Source organism: Cololabis saira, chromosome 1 (assembly GCF_033807715.1).
Source record: "Cololabis saira isolate AMF1-May2022 chromosome 1, fColSai1.1, whole genome shotgun sequence".
In the NCBI taxonomy this organism is placed as follows: Eukaryota; Metazoa; Chordata; class Actinopteri; order Beloniformes; family Belonidae; genus Cololabis; species Cololabis saira.
Genome location: NC_084587.1, coordinates 49,741,791 through 49,767,764, shown reverse-complemented (window position 1 = coordinate 49,767,764; position 25,974 = coordinate 49,741,791). Strand labels below are relative to the sequence as shown.

At 43.6% G+C, this 25,974-nt stretch overlaps 1 protein-coding gene across 1 annotated transcript; it reads right to left on the bottom strand.

Annotated features, from left to right (window-relative positions):
* Positions 1 to 246: 246 nt before the first annotated feature.
* LOC133453967 (adipose secreted signaling protein) lies at positions 247 to 19,567 on the bottom strand. Its single transcript, XM_061733131.1, has 6 exons — positions 19,526 to 19,567; positions 17,301 to 17,348; positions 14,777 to 14,913; positions 11,090 to 11,243; positions 7,593 to 7,718; positions 247 to 1,334 (listed from the first exon to the last, which is right to left on the bottom strand). The coding sequence occupies exons 2-6, from the start codon at positions 17,317 to 17,319 to the stop codon at positions 1,234 to 1,236; spliced, it is 537 nt and encodes a 178-aa protein (XP_061589115.1). The 5' UTR covers positions 17,320 to 17,348; positions 19,526 to 19,567; the 3' UTR covers positions 247 to 1,233.
* Positions 19,568 to 25,974: the final 6,407 nt, after the last annotated feature.

Sequence of the window (25,974 nt, the reverse complement as noted above, 5' to 3'; positions counted from 1 at the left end):
AATTTCTACAACAAATCCTGCCTTGAAGTAGGACCAAGCGTCAAGACTTTTGTAAGCCTTCAAGCTTTGCTTCGTGTATTTCCCTGGCGTAGAAATTAAGTACATATAAATATCAGGAAACTGGATTCGTGGCCAAATATTAATATCCATGGACCACTGGTTCTTGGTAACTGTACCAAATATTAATGTCCATGGACCACTGGTTCTTGGTAACTGTACCAAATATTAATGTCCATGGACCACTGGTTCTTGGGGTAACTGTACGGGTCACTGTCAAGTCCAACTGCATTTAATTTAAGGCGATAATCAGCTGTTATCCCGTCTTTTCCACTAGTTGCAGCCATTTTTGCTGATGTTTTGCCACTCAGTGTGAGTAAGGGGGCTGGTCCAGTGGGGAAGTGACGTCAATGCAGACCCTCTATTGTTATGTCCAAATGTATTACATGTCTTCAAAACAGCATAATAATCCATTTGTGAAACTTGGTCCCATTTAGAGGAGAATAGAGGACAAGCAGTATATACTTCATGGTATGGCTTAAGCTGTGATCGACAGCATTATGAATGCACATAATGCAGGCTCTCAGATCTACCCCCCTCTCCTTCACTGAATTAGTAAAACACCAAAGTCATAGTCAGTCCACTTCTTTTACATAGTCTATGTTGATTCAGCTAACATGACAGGCCAGCAGGCTCGGTTCTTGAAGCGTTCTAAGTAGTAGAGGAATGATTTCCTATGAACAACAACAGATAAAACCACCGCTGACGTGAAACAAGCCTGCTGCTCTGGATGGCACTGAATGAGAAGGAATGCTATACTGTATCTTAGTGAGATTTTACTGGTCAGGTTGTTATGCTGCTGCTGCTGCTGCTGCTGCTGCTGACTTGTTCTATTCTGGCAGCGGCTTGGTGTTGTTTTTGTGCGTATTTACAGGTGTAATGTGGTCAAGCATGTGCTCATGCTGGTTCACTTTGTCCCGCCAACAGCAGAGGCTTCAAGGCTAAACTGGAAATGAGCTGGATTGTCGGCTGCTGGCCTAAACATTTTACTTCCTTTATTTTCTGACTAACGCCAGTAACCCATGACTCAGCAAAACTATGATGAAAACTAGTCACTCTACATTATTTCTTCTTAATCAGGAAGTATTTTACCACAAATGCAAAGCATCAAAGAGCCATTCTTTCCAAATCAAATAAGAAGGTTTGTAATCCCAGGACACGTGTCCAGTGGTGTCCTCACACCCTCTTCTGGTCGCTGCAGTGCTTTGTGTGAGCATCTTTCTGAGCAGCCAGGCATCTGACTCCTTCCAGGAGCATAGGAGTCCCATGATGTGGATCTGAAGAGAAGAGAGACGGATGAGGCCCAGTGGGATCAAGACACGTGAATATAACTGTCTTTCTCCTGGTATAATCCTATCCATGTACAATTATACGAGGTGCCACAACTAGACCAACTTTATCTGGATTCCTGATTAACAAAAGGGATTCTACTTTGCTCATCACTAATAGGGCAGCCGATCAAGTGGCTCAGTTACTGAATATCTTCTAATGACCGACATCGCCTGATGCCTGACAATATTAAGGCGATTTAAGGCAGGCACATCTGCAGGCAACCGTGTTGTTAAACATGTGGCACTGCCCCTTGACTAGTCTGTGTGTGGTTCCAGTAACGTTTTGGAAGATCTAGAAGAATGTCTTAACTTCCTGTTGGAAAACTATAGGACTGTCTCAGAAAATTAGAATATTGTGATTTTCTGTAATCCAATTACAAAAACAAAAATGTCATACATTCTGGATTCATTACAAATCAACAGAAATATTGCAAGCCTTTTATTATTTTAATATTGCTGATCATGGCTTACAGCTTAAGAAAACTCAAATATCCTATCTCAAAAAATTAGAATATTCTGTGAATCTTAATCTTAAAATGTAAACCATAATCCGCAATATTAAAATAATAAAAGGCTTGCAATATTCCAGTTGATTTGTAATGAATACAGAATGTATGACATTTTTGTTTTTTTTTAATTGCATTACAGAAAATAAAGAACTTTATCACAATATTCTAATTTTCTGAGACAGTCCTGTATAAGAATTACATTCTTACCTGAAGCCCAGTGACATTCCCGGTAGGGCTGGGCGATATGACCTCAAATCATTATCACGATAGAGGAGACAGTTTTACCTTGATAACGATAAATGTACGATAACTCTTAGCTGGCAACAAAAAAACATCTCTTTTCAGATTGGCTGATTGGTCGGTATCTACAGACAAAACAGACAAAAAGATGTCTCTTATCTTAAAAAATGTTTTTTATCTAAACACCAAATTTACCGACATGGTAAAATTGATGTCGGTCATCACAGTGAATGTCGGTAACAGTACATTTCCGGTTTATCGCCCAGGCCTAATTCCCGGGGTTAACATTAGTATTGGTAGGAGTGATGGCCATTTCCAGTCCCATCATGATCCACTCAGGTCAGAGCAGTGTTGTGTTTCTGTATTGCTCTAAACTGTTTTTATTCTGTAAAGCACTTTGTGACAAATGTCTGTGAAAAGCACTATATAAATAAACTTACTTACTTACTTACATTTGTTTCCAGCCTTAATATTGAGCATACCGTAAATAGGGAATCAGCTGCTGTAAACATACAGCCTGATAATCAATAAATGTTCCTTTAAAGGTGACCTATTATGGCATTTAATGTATATTTTAAACAGGCCTTGAATGTCTTAAAAACAATCTAAAGCTTGTTTTTTCTACCTAAATCAGAAATTCAGCCTCTGGGCCATGTCTATAGTTTTACAGATAATAAAGCCTTTTTCTGTGCTTCATTTTCAGGGTGGTGGGGGCTATGATAATGAGGCTCTGCGCTGATTGGCTGCTTGAATGACGTGTAGGAGGGGAGGAGACAAAGCGTCGCTCCGTAGCAAAGCGTGTCCACGGTTCTGCGTTAAATCGACACGTACCCTACGCCGTAGGCTCTGCGTTGGTGTAACGAGGAACCATAATTCACACAGGAAGATTTAATTTAATTCTAAACAGTTACACCACAGTTATTTACTCCGAGTCCTCATCATTTCACTTCTTATGTTACAAGACAAATGAATCATGTAACACTAAAGAAATCACAACACTGAATTTTCACAAATGGCAACTTTATTGTTAAAATATATAAATAAAATGTATGCACTATTGCTGGCTCAGGAAGGACCGCGCGTCTTCTGAATGTGAACAGCTCCAGGTGCTTGAAAGATCTGAAACCACAGAAGAAAAATGTATTACGGTACTAATAGAGCCCCGAGCCCGGGGGAACCCCGGATGCTCCTCACCAGACCGGACCGTCGAGGAGCCCCGGGTTCGGAGGTCCGAGCCCAGAGTTCCTCGACGGGCCGGTCCGTGAGCAGCCCCCGCAGCTCCGTATGCGGCGCCGGGGCTCCGGAGCTAAGCTAAATACTTAGCCCATGCAAAGATCATACAAATATAAATGACATAAAAAAAGGAACTTACCGCTGACTCGTGTGGTGTGCAGTTGCCGGGTCTGTGCTGTGGGATCTGATCCTTTTATAAGGGTAAATGTCGATGCAAAATCTCATTTCTACTCTCCCTCGCTGTTCAAACAGCCACCGCTTGTAAACAATGGCGGAGCTCCGGCCGGCTGAGCTGTGGGCGTGGTTTCAGCAGCGGAGGAGACCGAGGGCGTGGTTTGCATTTTGGTGACGTAAAGAAAATGCACAAATCTAAACAGCTCACAGAAACCACATGACACTGGGGGACTCTGTAAGGTGGGAGGGAGCAGACCTTGCAGATTTTCATGGGGTATCATCTTTTCTGAGTTGGCAGGGTGAGGGGAGACCACTTTATATATGTTAAAACAAGAAAAAACGTGTTTTTCATAATAGGTCCCCTTTAAGTTTGTTTTGGGAGAAAATCAATTAAGGCTCGAGAGTGGTCGGCTGCACAAAATGAATCACACACACACACTCGCTTTTGCTATAATGATATATGAATACCTTTATTACCACAAGAAAAGCCAGCATTACACACAAACAATTGCTCTTTTGCTAGGATAAATGTGTTAAGTTATCCCCCACAAAGGGTAGAGCAAAATCACTGACAATTAAACAGGGCTAGGCCTTATAATACTCTTACCTCGACACAGAAGACTGGAGAGCCGAACAGTCCAAACAGAGTGGCCAAAAAAACCCGGCTGGGCGTTGTGCACAAAACCCGCAGCTGACTCTGCTCGAACTTCCGGCTGTCCCGTCTTTATAACTTTCCTAGCTGGTGAAGGGGGGGAAAGGGCCCCTTCACCCCTACGCGAGCTCTCACACTAAGGGCCAAATCCACAAAGAATAGTTTGCGCCCGCAAATAGCGCTGTGAATTGCGCTGCATTTGCGCCCGCAATTTGCCCCGCTTTAAGGTCCTATTCACAAAAGATTTTGCTCTAATGATATACCGGAGCAAACACGCCCATAAAGTTTTGCGTCTCAGTAAGTGAGCGGAGCTGTTTCCAGTGTTTTTTCAGCACACAGATTGGTCCATAATGAAAACTGCAGAAATAAAAAATAAAGCGAGTGAAAATAAAACGCAGTGAGGCGCAAGGGCGCAATTTCCACTGGGAACAGGGGGGGCATGTCCCCCCCAACTTTTCAAACTCATGCTTTTGTCCCCCCCCCCCCCGCTTTTTTACAGTTTAAGAACTAACGGTAGGCTCAGCCTGTAGGATGATTTATGGTTCCGCGTTAAATCGACGCAGAGCATACGGCGTAGGTTACGCGGCTGGCGCACCGTACAGTGCGCGTCGCCGCGTACCCCATGGCGTAACCCTACGGCGTAGGCTCTGCGGCTATTTAACGCGGACCATTATTTAGGCATAATTAGGCTTAACTAGTGTGTGCGTATGTGACAGACGTGCATGGGACGATTGTGAAATACGGAAATAACTGTTTTATATGAATTCTAATTCCCAATTACGTAACAATTCCGTATTTCAAGGGACGGGTGGCAGCCCACTCACCACGGCTGCATCTGCAGCAGCAGCTGAGAGTCCTGACTGACGCTGAGCTTCACAGGGACACGATCAGCGCTATTTTATTATAAGTCTGATATATGTTGTGATATGTGATGACATTATTAAGCCGTTAAACACACACATTCTAGATTTATATGTTTATATGGTGGAATCGTTTGTAATAAAGCAGCCCCTTTACTGTATGGATGAATCCTGAGCTCCTGTTATTTTTATTTTTAAATCCGAGATAAGTCCACAACCCCACTTGATCTGACTGTGTACAGTCATATCTGACTATAGATTTCACCCTTAATATCATTCAGTATCACACAGGCTTGAATGACATTGAAGAGAGAGAGAGAAATAGAGAGATGGGGAGTGAGGAGATTGCGCGCAGTTAGTACACGCTTCTGAAAGACGGTATTTGCTCCACTATTTTTGCGTGTGGCAAATAGCGCTGGCCTGTGTGAATTAGGCGCTTTTTGCAATGAGGCTTATTTGCATAGAAAGGGGGCAATTTTGCGCCGAATGTATTAATATTACCTAATTTGCATGCATGGAAATGGCACCGGCGCAGACTGCCACTATTTGCTTGGCAGCGCAGTTTGTGGAGCAATTCGCCCTTTGCGGGTGCTTTGTGAATTAGACGCTCTCTTTTTGTCTCATTTGCACCGGTTTAGCGGCCGCAAAAGCCGCGCAATCCTTTTGTGGATTTGGCCCTAAGTCGCTTCCCACAGGAACTCAGTCCCGTGTGAACAAGCCACATAGGGGGTGCCTCTCTCACAGTTACATTTGTTAATAAACAGCAGGTGCAGACTGTGTTTTGGGAATTCAGGGCATTTCAGGACACAAAACATATTTTTCTCCCTTCAAAGTTAATCTCATTTGTGCATCATTTATTAGTTTGAAACTTTTGCTCTGACTTTCTGCTTTGTGCCATAATCTGAGCGCGTTCTCTCGTGTCCTTAATTCAGGAGCTCAACCACCATACTTACAGAAGCATCATGGTTTGAAATCTCCTAAAAATATGCAATAGGTTCACGGTAATGTTATGTTAAAGTAGAAGCAACAAGATATAAAATATTTACTGTCTAGTTTCCAAAAAGGTTTATAAATTGGCAGTAATGACCAATGCCGTGGTATCTGTGGCTCACTGTGTAATAACTGTAATTTGGCTCCTCTTTTTTTTCAATTTGGCCACATTTAAACTCGAGTCTGGCCTTTATGGTGCTTTTCCACTAGAACCTACTCGGCTCGACTCAACTCAGCCAAGTTTCTTTTCCATAACAATTCAGCACCTGGAGCAGAAGTAGGAGGTTGGAGTGAAGCTGCTGTGACGTATTTGATTGTGTATCTAAATGAAGAAGACAACAACACTAAAGATGTAGAACCTGGAGGAGATGATAGATGTGCTGCTGGGTCTGTGGCTTGTGTTGGATATCAAGTTAAAAAATGAGAGTAAGAGAAGCTTCAAGCAGCAACGCTTTTTAATTTTTTTAGTTTGTCTCTGTGCTGCTGAAAAGTCAGCTGGAGCCGCGAGCAGCTATGAAGTGACAGAGCTCCTGGTAGATCTGGTCGTTCCTTATCGCCTTCCTTATAGAGTAGTTACAGAAAAGTATCTACTCGACACGTTAGACCCCTCGTGGGAAAGAACCAAACCAAGGCGAGTCGAGTCGGGCTGAGTAAGTACTATGGGTGTAACAATATATCGTGCCACGAAATTTCACGATACAAAAACGTCACGATACGTGTCGTGGAAGTGACAAACTGTAGCACAATATTGGGTTATTAATATTAATATATTGTGTTTACTAGTAACATCCTATTGGTGCAGCGGGATCACGTGACGACCGCGCCTCGACCTGCGGACCAAAACCTGACTACGCTCAGAAGAAACTAGTACCGTTTTGCGGTCCCGATCACGGGACTTGGGGGGTTTTGAGCTCTGAAATTTTACTTATAAGGTGAGCATGAATCAATCTTTTTTATGATGTAAAGATTGTGTCGTCCCCAAAGGTGGGAGGATGAAACGATAATAGGGTTCACCTTACGGCCTCAGGCTGGAGCAGGTGAAGCTCTTAGCTCTGGCAGAAGATCAATAACAGTCATGGTGCATTTATTTATTTATTTAATTTTAGTTGTTAAATTTCTGGAAAAGAAAAAAATTAAGTCATACATGAGAGAAACTATTCAGTTTGTGGCAAAATATTTTTACTTGTATGAAACTGAAGAAGCATAATGCAAACCTGACATTTACTTTTAGTTCAGTTTGTGGAAAACGGTTGGCCTGACTTTCTCTTTAAAACTCTTTACAAACTGTAACAATATGGCAAACACACACCGTTGTTTTGTATTTTGTGTCTTTCAAATAAAAGACAATTTTTGTCCAGTCACATGTTCCTCATTCAAGGTTGTTAAAAAAATACTGCTATAATATCGTATCGTTATCGTGACCTCAATATCGTGTATCGTACCATATCGTGGGATTAGTGTATCGTTACACCCCTAGTAGGTACTATTGGAAAAGTGCCATTAGATGTAGTTTCAATGTCTGCATTTATGCAAGTGGTAGGCCTACCAATGACTCTGGCCTGGAGTCTGATCTTCACACTGCTGTCTCTTTTTCCTCTGGTCACCAGAGTGATTTCCTCCTGCATCACACCCTCCTGATGAGTTCTGTACTCGCATGTTACCTTCACTTCTCCTGAAGAGGAGGGGATAGAAGATGAGAGACAGTTGTCTTTCTTCTGTTAGGTACAAGCCTATCAAACATGAAGAAGACAGAATTTCTGCCGAAGGGGAATTAACATAGGGGTAACATTTTGTTTTACTGCTCTTAAACCCTTTTTCACCTTAGGAGGAAGTATAAGCGACATAGCGGAGTAATGTGTGAATTACGGTGTGAATGTAGTGCTGTGTGAATTACCGATGTGGGAAAGGTGCAACCTGCAAGGCTGCAGACTGTACACTAGGGGTGCAACGTAAATCAATGTTGTAGATTTAAAACAAAACAAAAAACAAAATACGATAATAAAAATAGTCGCCAACAAATTTTAATTGTCGACTATTGTGAGTAAACAAACCCCCCCCCCCCCAATTCTACAGAGTTGGGCATCACCTTTCCTCATATCTCTGCTGAGAATTGCACATGGAATAGAAAACAGCGCCAGGTAGACAGTATGGCGGCGCCCAGCTACAAAGTTCATTAAAAGATGTATTTTTGAATGAAGTGTCCATCTTTCTTGTCTCTTATTTTCAATTAGCACATCATTTAAACAGCAAAATTTAAAAGCTGAGAACTAAATAAGAGCTATTTAATAATTATAACATCCATAATCTGATGAGTTGACTAATTGTTTCAATAGATGATGACTAATCAACTATCAGAATAGTCATTAGTTGCACCCCTTGTGTACACAAAGGATGACAATTAGACATCCTGTATGGCGAGCTGTTAAAATGCCTAGTCACAGAAAGAAAAAACAATCTCAACTTAACCCTGTCTTGACTATAAACCAGTATTACAGTTATCTTGTTATGCTGGATCTCCTTTCCTGTAAGAGACTACAATCGATGTATAATGTATGAAATCTAATCTATTGCCCCATTTGCACAGCCAGTTCATTCAGCACTGAAGCTTCTTTGTTCTACCCCACTGTGCAGTGAACTTCAAAGTGGCAGAATGACATAGCACTTTCTTCCCACAGCGGACACACGTCTGTCCACCCTTAAAGGAGCCGTCTGTAAGAAATGGCCAAAACTGGTACTGCAGTCACTATCAAAATATTGTTGATCGGCGTGTACCCTCCCCCTCCTCCCCCCGACCAGAGGTTGCCAGGTAGGCTGCAGAATGCAGCAGGAACGTAGGCTGCCATGGCTGCGATAATTATAGCCGAGCTGGCAACCCGGATGCCGAAACAATACTGACTTGGTGATTGGGAGATAGGTGGAGGGTGGAGCTTCAGAAACAATACTGACTTGGTGATTGGGAGATAGGTGGAGGGTGGAGCTTCAGAAACAATACTGACTTGGTGATTGGGAGATAGGTGGAGGGTGGAGCTTCAGAAACAATACTGACTTGGTGATTGGGAGATAGGTGGAGGGTGGAGCTTCAGAAACAATACTGACTTGGTGATTGGGAGATAGGTGGAGGGTGGAGCTTCAGAAACAATACTGACTTGGTGATTGGGAGATAGGTGGAGGGTGGAGCTTCAGAAACAATACTGACTTGGTGATTGGGAGATAGGTGGAGGGTGGAGCTTCAGAAACAATACTGACTTGGTGATTGGGAGATAGGTGGAGGGTGGAGCTTCAGAAACAATACTGACTTGGTGATTGGGAGATAGGTGGAGGGTGGAGCTTCAGAAACAATACTGACTTGGTGATTGGGAGATAGGTGGAGGGTGGAGCTTCAGAAACAATACTGACTTGGTGATTGGGAGATAGGTGGAGGGTGGAGCTTCAGGCCAAAAAAAAAAATGACAACATAAACATCAGTTGAGGGCTGCAACTCCTCTTTTTAAACTGGAATATCCTGGCTTGAGTGCAGTTGTCAGTGACATAAGTATTTGAAATGAACATGATTTTTAAATGTCTGTTGACATATCGGGGTCATTTTATGATTTGTTTTATTATTGCTCTTACATACAGCTCCTTTAACATGAAGTAACAGATGTAACAGGGGCAAAATGAAGGGAGTGGGAAGGAAAAGCCTGGCTAAAAGGGCTGCAAATGTTATGCAAATAAGAATCAGTCTGATTTCGTCTGGTCAACAGCGGGACCGTTCAGGCCTGCTGCCAGAACGCCGCAAGTGTCAACCAAGCTAAATATGAGGAAAAATAAATAAATAGTACCCCCAGGTTTTCAACGCCTGGGGTCGAAGAAGGAGAGAGCAAATGGATTAGCCGTATTATAAACTCTGTTGCTAACCTGGGTCGCTAACTACTCATTGAACCCTGTTGCCATGTTTAGCACCCTAGATACCCAGGGTACCAGGGTATCCCTCCCACCGAAGCCCAGCCAGGGTATCAGGTTACCAGGGTATCCCTCCCGCTGAAGCCCAGCCAGGGTATCAGGGTACCAGGGTATCCCCCCCTCCGAAGCCCAGCCAGAGTACCCCCACCCATCAGGGTACCCCCCTCCCGCTGAAGCCCAGCCGGGGTATCAGGGTACCAGGGTATCCCTCCCGCTGAAGCCCAGCCAGGGTATCAGGGTACCAGGGTATCCCTCCCGCTGAAGCCCAGCCGGGGTATCAGGGTACCAGGGCATCAGGGTACCCCCTGCCGCTGAAGCCCAGCCAGGGTATCAGGGTACCAGGGTATCCCCCCCTCCGAAGCCCAGCCAGAGTACCCCCACCCATCAGGGTACCCCCCTCCCGCTGAAGCCCAGCCGGGGTATCAGGGTACCAGGGTATCCCTCCCGCTGAAGCCCAGCCAGGGTATCAGGGTACCAGGGTATCCCTCCCGCTGAAGCCCAGCCGGGGTATCAGGGTACCAGGGCATCAGGGTACCCCCTGCCGCTGAAGCCCAGCCAGGGTATCAGGGTACAAGTGTACCGGGGTATCGGGGTACCAGGGTATCAGGGTATCAGGGTATTAGGGTAACCCCCCCGCTGAAGCCCAGCCAGTATATCCATCCCTCTGAAGCCTGGTTGGCATCTCGCTCCTGCAGTTGTCGTGATCCCAAAACACCAGCAGCAACAGGTAACTGACTTTTAATCATGGCTGTTTGGAGGATCATGTTTTTCTAGATTTGCATTTACATTAGCAGGTAAATGTAAATCAGCTCAGCAGACAATCTTCTCCGGCTTCAACAAATTAGCAAGTAGAAAGTATTTTCCTGATGGGGACAATAACATGACATGGACATGGAGTTGTAAGTTTCAATACCCCCTGTAATATTGCTTTGTTAAATGCTCGAATCAGTTACAAGCTGCCAACGGCATGGTAAATCCAAGCAATTATAAAATGAGAGGTATAAAAATGCCTCTATCTAATTAATACACATAATGAATTTGCTTCACCAACAGTCTCCATCTCACGTTAATTTACATATCTAGTAAAGACGTATTCCTTACCCTCCAGGCTGGAGTTTATTCGTTGGACCCGAATGCTCCAGGGCTTCCGGGACGGAGAGCAGGAAGGAAGACAGGAGAGTTGTTTCCCCAGAGTGGGAACCTCTGGTACAGTAAAGACAATCTCATAACAGTGGTGACTCTTCAGGAAACCAGCCTTGAGCAAAGAGTGGCAGGAAAGAGTCAAAGAGCAAAGAGAAGGAGGGAAGCAGAGTTCCGGAGACAGAGGGAGGGGAACAGAAAATAGACGCGGTTACGGCAGGAATGATAGGAAATAAAGAGAGCTGTCCCATTTTTGTGGGGAGAAACACATACAGGACTGGCTCAGAAAATTAGAATATTGTGATTTTCTGTAATGCAATTACAAAAACAAAAATGTCATACATTCTGGATTCATTACAAATCAACTGAAATATTGCAAGCCTTTTATTATTTTAATATTGCTGATCATGGCTTACAGCTTAAGAAAACTCAAATATCCTATCCCAAAAAAATAGAATATTCTGGGAATCTTAATCTTAAGCTGTAAACCATAATCAGCAACCCATTATGTAATTGCATTACAGAAAATAAAGAACTTTATCACAATATTCAAATTTTCTGAGACAGTCCTGTATTTCCTTGTAGTTTTGCTATTCCTCAGTGACTATGATCATTCCAAAATACTATCCCCAAATCAGTTGTGGCTAAAGTTGTGATAAGTTATGAGCATTTTAGCTTGATTAAGATTAATAAGCAATTATATTTTTATACAGTTAAAACAGGGATATTTTTCTGAAGAAACACACGTTTCTGATTTTAAAATAATTTAACTATACATCAATGTAGTAAGAAATCAAATCTAAAATATGGAGTCCCTTTCTTGACTTCTATTGGCCCTTTTCCACTAGTACCTACTCAGCGCGCTTCTACCCACCACGCCCCGTCTTGCGCTTTTCCACTACGGGCCGAGGCGGGTGGAGCCGTGCCAAGCAGATACTTTTTCTGTAACCATTCTGCCGAGGTTCTAACCGAGCTGAGCCGGCACTATATCTGACGTCACCACAATACAGGCCACAGATTGATCGGGGGGCCGTCAGACGTTTGAATCAGGAAGCGGGAGTCAGCGCGAGAGCGACTCGCAGCTCGCAGCGATTTGATTATACAGCGTAAACGTCTGTTTGGTGATCCAACTCTGAGGTGCAGATGTTCATAAACCTGGTGGCTGACGAGAGAATTAAAAAAAGGATGTAGACGGGCGATAAGGAACGATCAGATCCACCAGGCGCGCTGTTTCACTCTCAGCCGCTCGTGGCTCCAGCTGATTTCTCATCAGCGCCGACACAAACAAAGGTGTTGCGCAATCGAGTACGTCACAGCAGCTTCACCCCAACCCGCCCACTTCTCACCTGGCTGTGGAAAAACAAACGAGGACAAAACGGGTAGAGGCGAGACGAGCCGCGCCGAGGCGAGTCGGGCTGAGTAGGTGCTAGTGGAAAAGTGCCATATGACTCCTTACAGGAGCCCCTTGATAATGAATAGGATGGAACTCACACATGACCGATCGCAGAAGTGAACACTCCCCTCTTTCTTTTTTTCTTCTTTATTTTTATTTTTTCTTGTTTTGTTTTATTTTTTCCCTTTTCACTTTTGTTCTATTACTCCTCAAGTGTGCTTTATATCCTGTAAACCTATGGTTGGGTGGGTGGGTGTGTGGGAGGGGGTGGGAATGGTGGACTCACTGTAACGATGTTTCAGATGAACAATGCACTTACACTTAAATTTTGGGGATGAATGTACAAATTGAAGTTGTGCATATGTTCTGTACTTTTCATCTCTGTGGGATAAATGTAAAAAACCAATAAAACATATTTACAAAAAAAAAAAAAAGAAATAAAATCTAAAAAATAATAATAATTGACATGGGCAAGATGAAGTCAAGTCAAGGCTGTGAATGCCGAGCCCTGTTTTCACTACAAGCCATGCTGACAGGGACTGGGAGGTACACCGACCAGACTACTGACCTCGGCAGTCCACTGTCCAGAGTCACCTTCAGAAATGTGTCCCACTGGGCTGTTGCACTCTTCCCAAGCACAATTTACCAGACTCAAGTCTGTTCTCTCCACTGGCGTGACTCAGACAAAGCACGTTTCCTGGTCTCTGACACAGCTGAAAAAGGCCTTTGTGCAGCCGAACGTGTATGTGGACGAGGAAAAGATGCAACACGTGTGAAAGTTGCATCATCCAGAAATTCAAAAGAATGAGAGCTGTTTCTTACGGTGGCCGAGACCCGCCATTGCTGAAAATGAAAGAAACGCTGCAAATAAAGAGAAACGCCGCTGCAAATAAAATAAACGCTTTGCAAAAAAAAAACAAGACGCAAATAAAAAAGCCACAACGGAAGTGAATTACCTGGGACTATTTTTGCTGATGCACCGGTGTTTTTTACGCTAGAGGAGAAGAAGAAGATGAAGAGGACGTAAGTGAAAAGGAATAAATAAGAAGAGCGAGGAATAAGAAGAACAACGAACAAGAAAATAAGTGAAAAGGTTAGTGTTCAACGTCGCTACGTGTAATTTTTAATATGGAACACCGGTGCATCAGCAAAAATAGTCCCCGGTAATTCACTTCCGTTGTGGCTTTTTTATTTCCGTCGTTTTTTTATTTATATTTGCAGCGTTTCTTTTATTTGCAGCGGCATTTCTTTTTGTTTGCAGCGTTTATTTTATTTGCTAAGCGTTTATTTTATTTGCAGCAGCGTTTGTTTCAGTTTGCAGCGTTACTTTTATTTTCAGCAATGGCGGGTCTCAGTCACCGTAGTTTCTGACCGCGACTCAAAACAAGAGACAGAGTAGTGTCATGTGGGTACGTTATGTAACAATTGGCGCTTTTCCACTAGCACCCACTCGGCTCTACTCATCTCAGCTCAATTCGGCAAACTTTCTTTTCCATAACAATTCAGCACCTGGAGCAGAAGTAGGCGGGTTGGAGCGAAACTGCTGTGACGTATTTGATTGTTTGATCTAAACGAAGAAGACAACAACACTAAAGATGTAGAACCTGGAGGAGATGATAGATGTGCTGCTGGGTCTGTGGCTTGTGTTCGATACCAAGTAAAAAAATGGGAGAAGCTTCAAGCGGCAACGCTCCTGGTGGATCTGGTCGTTCCTTATCTCCGTCTAGATCCCTTTTTAATTCTCTCCTCAGCCACCAGGTTTATGAACATCTGCACCTCAGAGTTGAATTACCAAACAGACTTCTGCTGCCATTGCTGGTCGAAAGAAAAAGAACAAGAAGCCGCCATCAGAGTTGCTCTTTCATTGATTTCCTCCTCCTGACTCAGACGTCTGACTCCAACCCCCCGACCAATCGGTGGCCTCTATTGTGATGATGTCAGATACAGCCGACTCAGCCGCTTAGAACCTCGGCAAAATAGTTACAGAAAAAGTATCTACTCGAAATGTTAGAGCCGCAGTGGAAAAGAACCAAACCGAGACGAGTCAGGCTGAGTAGGTACTAGTGGAAAAGCGCCAAATATGACAATGTTGGTACATGCAGTAGTCATGTTCGAGGACGGGGGTAATGAGCGCAGGCCAGTGGGGGGGACCTGGGAGGGAGGGAGGGCCAGTCATGCCTGGACATGGCAAGTGCAAGTGCACACTTAAGAGTACAACTAAATCATCTACAGATAACTCCCACTTGCACACACACCTTGACTAAGTAGCGACCATCCTTCTGTAGGACAGCAAGGAGGGTAGAGATGTTGGATTGGTCATCTCTTCGGGTTGGAGAGCCAGGAGTCTCGTTATCGTCAGGGAAATGCACCCCAGCAGCTTTGGAAGTGGAGCCTGGAGAAAAGACAGACTTTTAACCTTCACTGGCATTTCTCTGTGGAACAATTCCCCCTTTGCCGGTCCTGGTGCCTGCACGTAAGACCCGCTCTTTTTTCCACCTGCTGGGAAGACAAAAAGGCATACAAAAGTGGAGAGACTGGTTGTGTACTTAAGACTGAAGAAACAGTTGAATGAACGTGGCTGGAGTCACATGAGTTCACATCAAGAAAAGGCTGATGTCGTCCGCCCAAAGAATTGGTCACAATTATTCAGTATGACACTAATATGGCAAGAAAATAATGGTTGACTATGGCTGCAACTAACGAAGGTCGATTAGGCATTGACTACCGAAACAATATGTCGACTAATCAGATTATGAATTATTAAATTAATTATAAAAAGAGCTCTAATTTGGTTAACAGCTTTTAAATTTTGGATGAAGTTGTTTAAACGATTTGCTAATTATTATATAAAACAGGGATGGACACTTATTAAAAACACTATCTTTTAATGAACTTTGCTTCCAGTCGCCATGCTGTTGCATCGGCTGCCATATTGTTTACCAGGCGCTGGACAATGAACTGAAAACTAATCTAAATCTGGTCATGTCGGTTACTCTGGTCATGTCACTATTGAAATGTAATTGTTTGCAGGAGGTATAAGATATTTTATATTTTTCTACATAGCAATGTTAGAACCCATTCATTTACAAGAGATAAGTTATTTATTGTCTACTGTTTAAGATCATGATTCTTTAAAACTAAAGTGTGACCTTTGAAAAGTTCCTTTTAATTTCCATTGGCTTTCTCTCATATTTTGTCTAGAGAGAAAAAAGAAAGATTTAAAATACTTGCTACCATTCCATTTTTTTATCAGTTATATGCCATAAAGTCGACATGCAATTACAAATTAATGAATTAATGAGACACATTCAACTTGTGAGAACCAGCCACATAAATACAAGAACATAGAAATATGTTCCTATCCAGCTCTCTCAACAAAGAAAATAGCACAATACAGTATTCCCTCGCTACAACCTTTCACGTCTCGCTGCTTCACGGATCTGCATTGTGCATTGTGTTCAGCATTCTGATTGGCTAAACAGTCTCCCTGCTTCTTCACTTCCTGTGTGTCAATAACGTTATGGTTTAATATGTCCAATTAATCGGGTCACGGTGGGGCGGTGCTGATCTCCACAATTTGAAGCCTTGTATAATAATTGTAAGCAAAATAAAGGTTACTACGTCACGGATTGGATCTTTTTGGAAGGTAACCCCCGCGAAAAACGAGGGATTACCTTACAGCAAACGTCTCTCTACAGCTCTGCTTCATTACTAGACTAAAAATAGAGTAAAAGAGGTGGAATGAGCTAATGTGATCTGAAGGTTATTGTATGATCATGTCAGAACTGATGCCTTCCACCAGTGGTCCTTCTCTTCCCCGGTGACGGGCTGCTACTGCAGAAGATGTGGTGGAGTGATAAGAGTCAGTCGCAGCATCTGAATGTGAAACTGCACAGGTAGATGTTGCTCTTGGGAGAGGTACAACACGAAAACACACACTTACAAACACACACTTACAGTGGACAAACTACTGGTGACTGGGAACCCTCTTGACATTAACATGTAATTAATGCTTCTATCCAACACTGTGTTCAGGAACAACATTCAAGCTTTACAGTAAGACCCCCTGTCATGCATTTTTAGTGCTAAAGCTATTTAAATGACACTACAAGCAGAATTGGTCAGATGGGCAAAGCAAATGCAGGTTAGGCAGATTAGGGTGTTAGAAAAGGAAATATTCTCAAAGGAGATGAGTGTGCAGGAGCTTTTGGAGGGCAGAGAGGAAGATCACTGTTCTGATAGCATTTGTTTTTTTGTTCCAACATCCACCCTGGTGGCAGCAGATGAGGTTCCTGACAAGTTAACAGCGCAGTAAAGAGCCTGGATGACTGGATCGGCTGCTTGATCGTCCTGCAATTATTCTGTTGGCAGCTCTATTAAACTGATTATTATGTAAGTCGTGGGGAGCAAGTGGACTTCAATGAGTACTGGCATGACGTGTCTTCTTATTTAGGTGAGCAAGCACTGGACGCACTGCTGATCCTGGAACATCCCTCTGGTTGAACTGCTGGTACTTAGAAACAGTGATAGGATGAGCTGGTCATCAACCATGACATCCTCAAAGGTGGCTGCAACCTTTGCTGTGTAGTTTGTTGGATCATTTGCTATGTTCAGTTTCAAAAACATCCTCCATCTGCTCCTGGATAGAGTTTAAACTAACCCTGGAAGGCTTGGAGCAGCAGCCACACCCCTCCCTGAGGACTCCAGTCACAGATAACCGGATGAAGGCCCTAATACTGCAATCAAACATAGCATTCACACACACACTATCACAATTACCTTTTCTTCCTGTTGCCATGGTAATGTGGTTAGGATGTCATCACTGACCTGAGGATGGAGGAGAAAATGGCAAGAGACAACATTGGAGACATTTCAGGCAGTCAAGACAGGGTTCATGTACTGAACGTTAGAACTGGGTCTTAACGTCTGGGATACTTCTCCTGTCCTGGTGTTGAGAAGAGATGGTACAGAAACAGCTGATGTCACAGGACACAAAGGGACGTTAGTGCTCTACTAATCTTAGATGTCATTCCTCTGCATCCATCTTGGTCCTGCACCTCGTTAATTCTTCTTAATCCAAAAAACAAGTGGCTGAGGACAACCTGTCTGAGAGAGCAGCACTTGGCCCACCCTCACAACCCCCTTTGAGATACGTTCATCATCCCTTTATTATGGCGCTTTTCCACTAGTACCTACTCAGCCTGACTCGATTCGCCTTGCCCTGGTTTCTTTTCAATACTCAGATGAAAAGTAGGAGGTTGGAGCGAAACTGCTGCAACGTATTTGATTGTGTGATCTAAACGAAGAAGACACTAAACACACTAAAGATGTAGAACCTGGAGGAGATGATAGATGTGCTGCTGGGTCTGTGACTTGTGTTCAATATCAAGTTAAAAAATGAGAGTGAGACAAGCTTCAAGCAGCAATTTTTTTGTTTGTCTCGTCGCTGCTGAAAAGTCAGCTGGAGCCGTGAGCAGCTATGAAGTGACAGAGCTCCTGGTAGATCTGGTCGTTCCTTATCGCCCGTCTAGATCCATTTTTAATTCTCTCCTCAGCCACCAGGTTTATGATCATCTGCACCTCAGAGTTGGATCAACAAACAGACTTTTGTGCTGCCATTGCCTGTCGAATAAAAAGAACAAGAAGCCACAAGCCGCTCTTTCTCTGATTTCCTCCTCCTGACTCAGACGTCTGACTCCCAACTCCCCGACCAATCGGTGGCCTGTAGTGTGATGATGTCAGATACAGCCGACTCAGCCGCTTAGAACCTCGACAGAATAGATACAGAAAAGTATCTACCTGGTTTAGCGCCTTTCCACTAGGGGTCTAACGTGCCAAGTCGACTCGAGTTGGGTTGAGTAGATACTAGTGGAAAAGCGCCATTAGAGATTAGGACACTTGCACCATCAAAAAAATCGTGTTGCTTAACATACACAGTGACTCTAGAATAGCCGACTCTTATGAAAATTAGTAGACAAGATAATATTTATGACATTTGATCTTCTATATATTGGCTCCCTGTTGCTTAGCTGAAATTCTTCTCCTCACAAAACCCTAAAGGGCCATGCTTCAAGAGAAGGAGGAGCCGGTAGTTCCCAAGGGAGACCTTCCCTGTCAGAATACAGGCTGACTTCCAGAGATTGCAGAAGCCAATGAGATTGGGAGGTTTTTACTTCGTTAGAAAGGTCTCTCTTGAAAATGAGACCCTGTGCCTCAATTAGACTAACCTGTATAAACAAATAAAGAAGAGCAGAGCCGACAGTTATCAGACCCCTCCTTCATGGAACCAGCACCCAGTTTGGATTTTAGAGGCAGACACCCTCACCTCACCCAACCTGATCTACCTTTAAGATTTAGACTTAGTTCTCCTTTTTGATCATGTTTTTTATTTACGTTGCCATAAGCAATGACTGTTGTTTTTTTTTCCTCACCCTGTTCTCTTTACTCTCCAAATATTTGTGTACCATTATTCCTGTCATTAACTTTGTATTTTGAATATGTCCCACTGCCTGTGATGGATTGGTGACCCGTCCAGGGTGTAACCCTGCCTTTTGCTCAAAGACCGGCTCCGACCAACCATCTCATCGTGAATCAGAAAAACAGGAATACTGGATGGATGGGCGTCCCATGGCTAGTATCCCTGGTCTCTCTTTGTGATTGCTGTACTAAAACAAAAGAAACTGAACCAAAAACTGGATTGTGAATGGATCATAACTAATTAGATTTAAATACATTATAATTGGACTGGACTCAGTTTGTAATGTCCTGGACTAAAAAAGCTCTACAGACGGTGGTGAGAGATGCATGCAGGGTCCAAAACTAACACTCCCCAAGCGCCAACTGGCCTTTTTAGATTATAGGACACTATTATCCCTGGATGAGGGACAGATGTTCAACGCGAGCTGGGCAGTGGAAACGTGAGGCGTTCTCCCGCCGCCTGAGCTGAGTTGAGGGGAGGGAAGACAACTCGGGAGGGTGAGAGTGCTACTACCTACTATACCAACCTCTGGCCTCGCTGGCTTCCCCATAAGAGCTGGACGATACAGGAGATGGAACGGGTGGCGGATCCAAGCTGAACAACAACGGGATTTGCGTATCAATTAGGGATGCCCCGATACTATTTTTCTCACACCAAGTACGAGTATGAGTATTTTAATTTGTGTACTTGCCGATACCGAGTACCGATACAATACTTCTACAACAAAAATAACTAGGCTAAAAATGCAATGAATTGGAAGACCGATAAATTCAATGAAAATAAATAAAATGAGTAGAATAACTATATTTTAAACAAAAAATAATCTTTCTGTGTAAATAAAAATTCTCCACACTGGCACTGTCTTCACATTTAAGAAAATATCAAACATAACATATTAATGAAACATCATATCGCGGCTCAAGTGCGTCAAGAACACAGTGAAATCCTTCGTCTTCTCCAACTGACAGTAGCTGGTCATCCAGCGCTAAATAATGGCTTAGAGCCTCCGTTATTTTAAGGGCCCGTAGGTCGTCTCTTGCCTTTGTCTGTCTCTTTTGCAGAACCTGAGCTAATGTTGGCTATTGTGGTCTTGCAGTAGCATCAGCAAACTCTGTATACTCAGCTTTATGATGCGTCTTGAGATGTTTTATCAAGTTGCTGGTATTAAACGACGTATTCTCCTTTCCTTCTCTTGACACCTTAGAAGCACGTAGCTTATAATAATAATAATAATAATAATAATAATAATAATAATAATAATAATAATAATAATAATACATTTTATTTCTAATGCACTTTTCATTAAAAACAAATCAAAGTGCTACAAGTTAAAATCAACCATGAATAAAATCAACAGGAAAAGGCTTTTTTAAAAAGGTGGGTTTTTAGGCCACGTTTAAAAGCGTCAACAGTCTGCAATGCCCTCAGGTGGTCTGGGAGGGCATTCCATAGGCAAGGAGCAGCAGAACTGAAGGCTCCATCACCCATTGTGCAGAGTTAAGTTTTTGGGGTTTTTAGGAGGTAGGTGGAGGAGGAACGGAGGGAGCGTGAGGATGTCTGAGGAGTGAGGAGATCATGAGGTAAGTCGGGGCAGTTCCATGAACACATCGGTGGTTAAGGAGAGAGACCTTGTAATGAATCCGGAGTGATACAGGGAGCCAGTGGAGGGTTTTGAGAATAGGAGTGATATGACTGTATTTTCGCACCCTCTTCAGGATCCTAGCAGCGCTGTTCTGAATGTATTGGAGCTTTTGAGTGCTCTTGCTAGGAATCCCGATGAGGAGTGCAGTCCAGCCTGGAGGAAAGTAAAGCATGGACCAACCTTTCAGCATCTGCCATGGTGAGTGAAGGATGGAGTTTGGCGATGTTCTTGAGGTGATAGTACAAGGGTTTACAGAGTTGTTGAATGTGGGCCTCGTATGTGAGATGGGGGTCCATTTTTACCCCAAGGTTGGTGATCAAGGCAGCTTGCAGTCGGCCTTGCTTCTGTCGTCGTCCCTTATTTTGAAATATGTCCACACTGCTGACGTCCCGCTGCATTAATTGTCGCTATCTTGCCTGAAATGGCGTTGCCAGTCTCACTCATGGGTATCACTCTCTTCTCATCACCACGCTGACTGCAGCTCAACATCTCCCCCTAGAGTCACTAATCAGTAACTACAACAACAATGAAGCGGTATCAGTGCATGGTATCGGAGAATTTTTGCGAGTACATGACGAGTATATGAGAGCAGTATCGGCCCGATACCAGTATCAGTATCGGGGCATCCTTAGTAGCAATTTTCCCTAAATGGTGTTGCACAAATATGACCAGCAGTCTCCCTCTGCCACTCCCACTGTTGTGTTTGTTGGCTCTCCCCTCCAACTTCAGAGGGGCTGATGGTACATAAAACTGTGCCTTGGCACACTCGGCCCCTTAGACAGACTGACGGACACACACCCATCAATATATTCAAAATCATTCGGCTTCAACTTCTTGCTGGACACTTCTTCAAGATTGTATTCAACATAAAACTTTATCTCAATGAAATGTATGGAAATGTCTATGGCACACAAAAAGAACATTTCTTGTTTTTGCCATTATGCTTGGTGGATATGTTTTTTCTTAATCTTTCAGTCCACTTGGCTAGTGAATGAAAAAGTTAATTTTGGACCATGAATGCATCACCAGGACTGAACTGTTGGCCACCCAGGACTCTTCCACCTGCAGTCGCCTGAGTCCAGCTACCCGGGTCACTGCTCGCTCTCCTACCGTGGTGCAGGTGCTGCAGGTGGGGCAGGTGGGGCAGGTGGTGCAGGTGGAGCAGCTGGTGTAGTTCAGGTGGGGCAGGTGGTGCGGGTCAGGTGGTGCAGGTGGGGTAGGTGGAGCAGGTGGAGCAGGTGGAACAAGCGGTGCAGGTGGGGCAGGCGTTGCAGGTGGGGCAGGTGGTGCAGGCATTGCAGGTGGGGCAGGTGGTGCAGGTGGAGCAGGTGGAGCAGGTGGGGCAGGTGGGGCAGGTGGAACAAGCGGTGCAGGTGGGGCAGGCGTTGCAGGTGGGGCAGGTGGTGCAGGCATTGCAGGTGGGGCAGGTGGTGCAGGTGGTGCAGGCATTGCAGGTGGGGCAGGTGGTGCAGGCATTGCAGGTGGGGCAGGTGGTGCAGGTGGGGCAGGTGGAGCAGGTGGGGCAGGTGGTGCAGGTGGGGCAGGTGGGGCAGGTGGAGCAGGTGGGGCAGGTGGAGCAGGTGGGGCAGGTGGAGCAGCATCCACACCCACGCCAGCGGGTTCAGGGGCAGTTCCTACCCCCAGTCACCAGGCCACTCAACTCCACACCTCATCACACCTGTACTATCGCTACACTTTAATTTACTTTTTCTTTAATCCTGTATTTTCTCATAGTGTTACACACTGTGTACTCTTTCAATATTTTTACATCATACCGTAAACATTCCGCTTGAATATTTGGTCTTAGTCCGGTTCAGACCCGGACAGTTATATTTTAGATGAGCTTCTGCTTCATCTCTAAAATATCTGGGGGAGACAACATCTCTGTGTCCACAAACCCGCCATCCTGTCTTACAGGAGATGCAAACCAAAACCCAACATTCTGTCTTACAGGAGAGACTACACGACGGGTCGAAAACGCAGGAAAGAAACGAAAAGGTCTGAAACGGGGAAAACAACCATAGCCTACGTACCTCTGAGGTGAAATGTGTATCCGGTTCGCTGCTGCATCACCCGGAGCCGCGCAGCAGCGCGGTGTTTCTGCCTGCTGCACCGCGGCGGTCTGCAGTCTGTCCTGGGGGGGCGGGGCGGTGTGTGTGTGTGTGTGTGTGTGTGTGTGTGTGTGTGTGGGGGGGGGGGTTACGTTTTCCTATCATTTATTTTTACATATATATTTATTTTTTCTTACTTTCATTTTGATATTTTTATTGTATTTAATGCAAAACAGGTAACAATACAGAATGCGCAAAACCAAAGCGCATACATGTACAGGACAAGAGGACACACTAGAAAACGTACAAAACAAACAGACAAAAAAACAGTACAAAACAACAAAGTCAATGTTTTAGCTCAGATTTCTTCTTATATGTGGCCGTGTGTGTGTGTGTGTGTGTGTGTGTGTGTGTGTGTGTGTGTGTGTGTGTGTGTGTGTGTGTGTGTGTGTGTGTGTTTATATATGCATGCACATGGGTGGTCTGTATGAGTATGATGGTTTTCTAGAATGATGGTTATTTTAGGAGAGAGACAGCATCAAAAAACAATAAGTAAAGCTAAATAAATAAATGGGATTAATAAAACAAATAAATGTAAAAAAAAAAACAAAAAAAAAGGGGGATTTAAAAGGGGGAGTCATTAACGCAGGAAGAACTGAGAGTGAAAGGGATGGGGGGGGGGGGGGCAGGGTGGGATGGTCCAGACGGCAGAGCCAGAGCTACATTCATTTGTTGTTTTCTTGTTCCCTTTTCCCCAGTTTTCAGCTCTTAGCTGGCGTGTTTCCTCGGCGGTGTCCTCTGCCCTGGGGGGGCTGCTGATGGAGTGAGGGCCCGGGGTCTGGGTCGGGGCCCCCTCCATCCTTCAGAGCTGGTGTTCGGGTGGGGGCTCTGGCCCCTGGATGCAGCAGCACATGGCCCCCTGTCAGAGGGGTGACGGGGGGCCCTCACTGGCTCTTCTGTGGCCCTCCAGCAACGTTGATATGGGTTAGTGGGGATACGTGGTTCAGTGGGTGGGATTGACTTTGTTTGCAGTGTTAAGCACTTTGTGCTGAATTTTATTATATGAAAGTGCCATAAAAATAAAGTTTGATCAATAGAGGGAATGCGCATGACGTCACAGAAAGACTGAGTGACAGCGTAAACTTTCAGTTTGAGCAACTGGAAAACATCTAAAATGGGAAAGAGCTGTTGTGCGATCGACTGTACTCATAGATTAAGCAAGAAATCGGAGTTATCGTTTTACAGACTACCGAAAAATAAGCTTAAGAAAGACAAATGGATCACTGCAATTCCCAGAAACAACTGGATTCCAGGCACCGAAACGTGGATTTGCGGTTCCCATTTTGTATCAGGATTGGATTTTTGGGAAGCTAACGTTAAACGGTCAATCATAAAGTTCGGTGTCCTCATCACTTTAATTTCTACAACAAATCCTGCCTTGAAGTCGGACCAAGCGTCAAGACTTTTGTATGCCTTCAAGCTTTGCTTCGTGTATTTCCCCGGCGTAGAAATTAAGTACATATAAATATCAGGAAACTGGATTTATGGCCAAATATTAATGTCCATGGACCACTGGTTCTTGGTAACTGTACCAAATATTAATGTCCATGGACCACTGGTTCTTGGTAACTGTACCAAATATTAATGTCCATGGACCACTGGTTCTTGGTAACTGTACCAAATATTAATGTCCATGGACCACTGGTTCTTGGTAACTGTACCAAATATTAATGTCCATGGACCACTGGTTCTTGGTAACTGTACCAAATATTAATGTCCATGGACCACTGGTTCTTGGTAACTGTACCAAATATTAATGTCCATGGACCACTGGTTCTTGGTAACTGTACCAAATATTAATGTCCATGGACCACTGGTTCTTGGGGTAACTGTACGAGTCTCTGTCAAGTCCAACTGCCTTTAATTTAAGCTGATAATTGGCTGTTATCCCGTCTTCTCCACAGTTTCCCCTAGTGTGAGTAAGGGGCCGTGGTCCAGTGGGAATGTGACGTCAATGCAGACCCTCTTTACTCAGGTCTCAGCCCTGCGTTGAACACAGCATTGGAATTAAAAAAAAACCTCGGGTGACTTTTATGGTTATTGACTGACAAATAGATTAAACTTAGAAAAAAGAAGAAAAGAAAGCGGTGAGACTATCCCTTGTCACTTGCAGTGAAAGACGATGAGCGTAGAGAGGTTTATAGGAGCACTTCAAAGGATTTGCTTTTTAGAAGTGATTAATAAAATGTTAATTATCTTCCATTTTTGATTAAAATAATGACTAAACCCAGAGCTTTGCTCAGTTTATAATAGTGTGATGGAAGAGTGCACTCAATAACAAGAGCTCAATGTCATCTTTTCACTGCATCTTACTTTAGAAAAATGTTCCCAAACAAAATTCCTGGAAATTGCCTGATGTATCAAATAAAATTTAGTTCAGAATTTTTTTTCTGCTTTCATTTCTACCATATTCATGCTATTGCATTTGTTATCCACTTGATGGTAGTGTTAGCTGAGGAATGAAATGCCTTGTCGGCTCATAGTTTTACTTAGTCTGATCAGATTCGCTGGTCTAATTCAAGGTTTGTCCAAACAAACAAACAAACAAACAAACACACAAACAAACAAACAAACAAACCTAGTGGTGTTTTATTTCCTGTCTTAGATGTAGTTTTTTTTTTTTTTTTTTTACAGTTTACAGTAACCCTGAGAAGTTTGATTGCATCTTGCTGCGGTTCAGCATGTTCACTTTCATCAAGAAAGACGCATGTGTGCCATATAAACAATGTATTTTTCTTGTAATTTGCTTGATTGATAATTTCTTAGGGACATTTTATTTTACGTTTAATGTTTATTTTAATTTTAGAGACAATACACTCAACTCCACATCAAGGGTTTAGCTTTGTGGCTGGAGCTCTATCATTTCTTGATTAAAGCAAACAAGCAACATTCTCTCTTTGATTTTTAAATGTGGCCTATTTAACCCAAATGAATGAATTACAGTGTTGTGCAAGTTCATACTTTTCATGAACTAGTTCAAAGTTCAGTTCACATAGTTTAAAAATGAATAGTTCACATTCATAGTTCACCATTTTTATTTTGAACTACCGTATTTTTGCGACCATTAGGCGCATATAAACGTCTTTATATTTATTTGTTTTTAAATGTGCCGCGCGCCCAATGACGCAATGTGCCCATTGTATTATGGTAAAGGCTGATTTATGGTTCCGCGTTACACTGATGCAGAGCCTACGGCGTAGGGCTGCGTCGACTTAACACAGA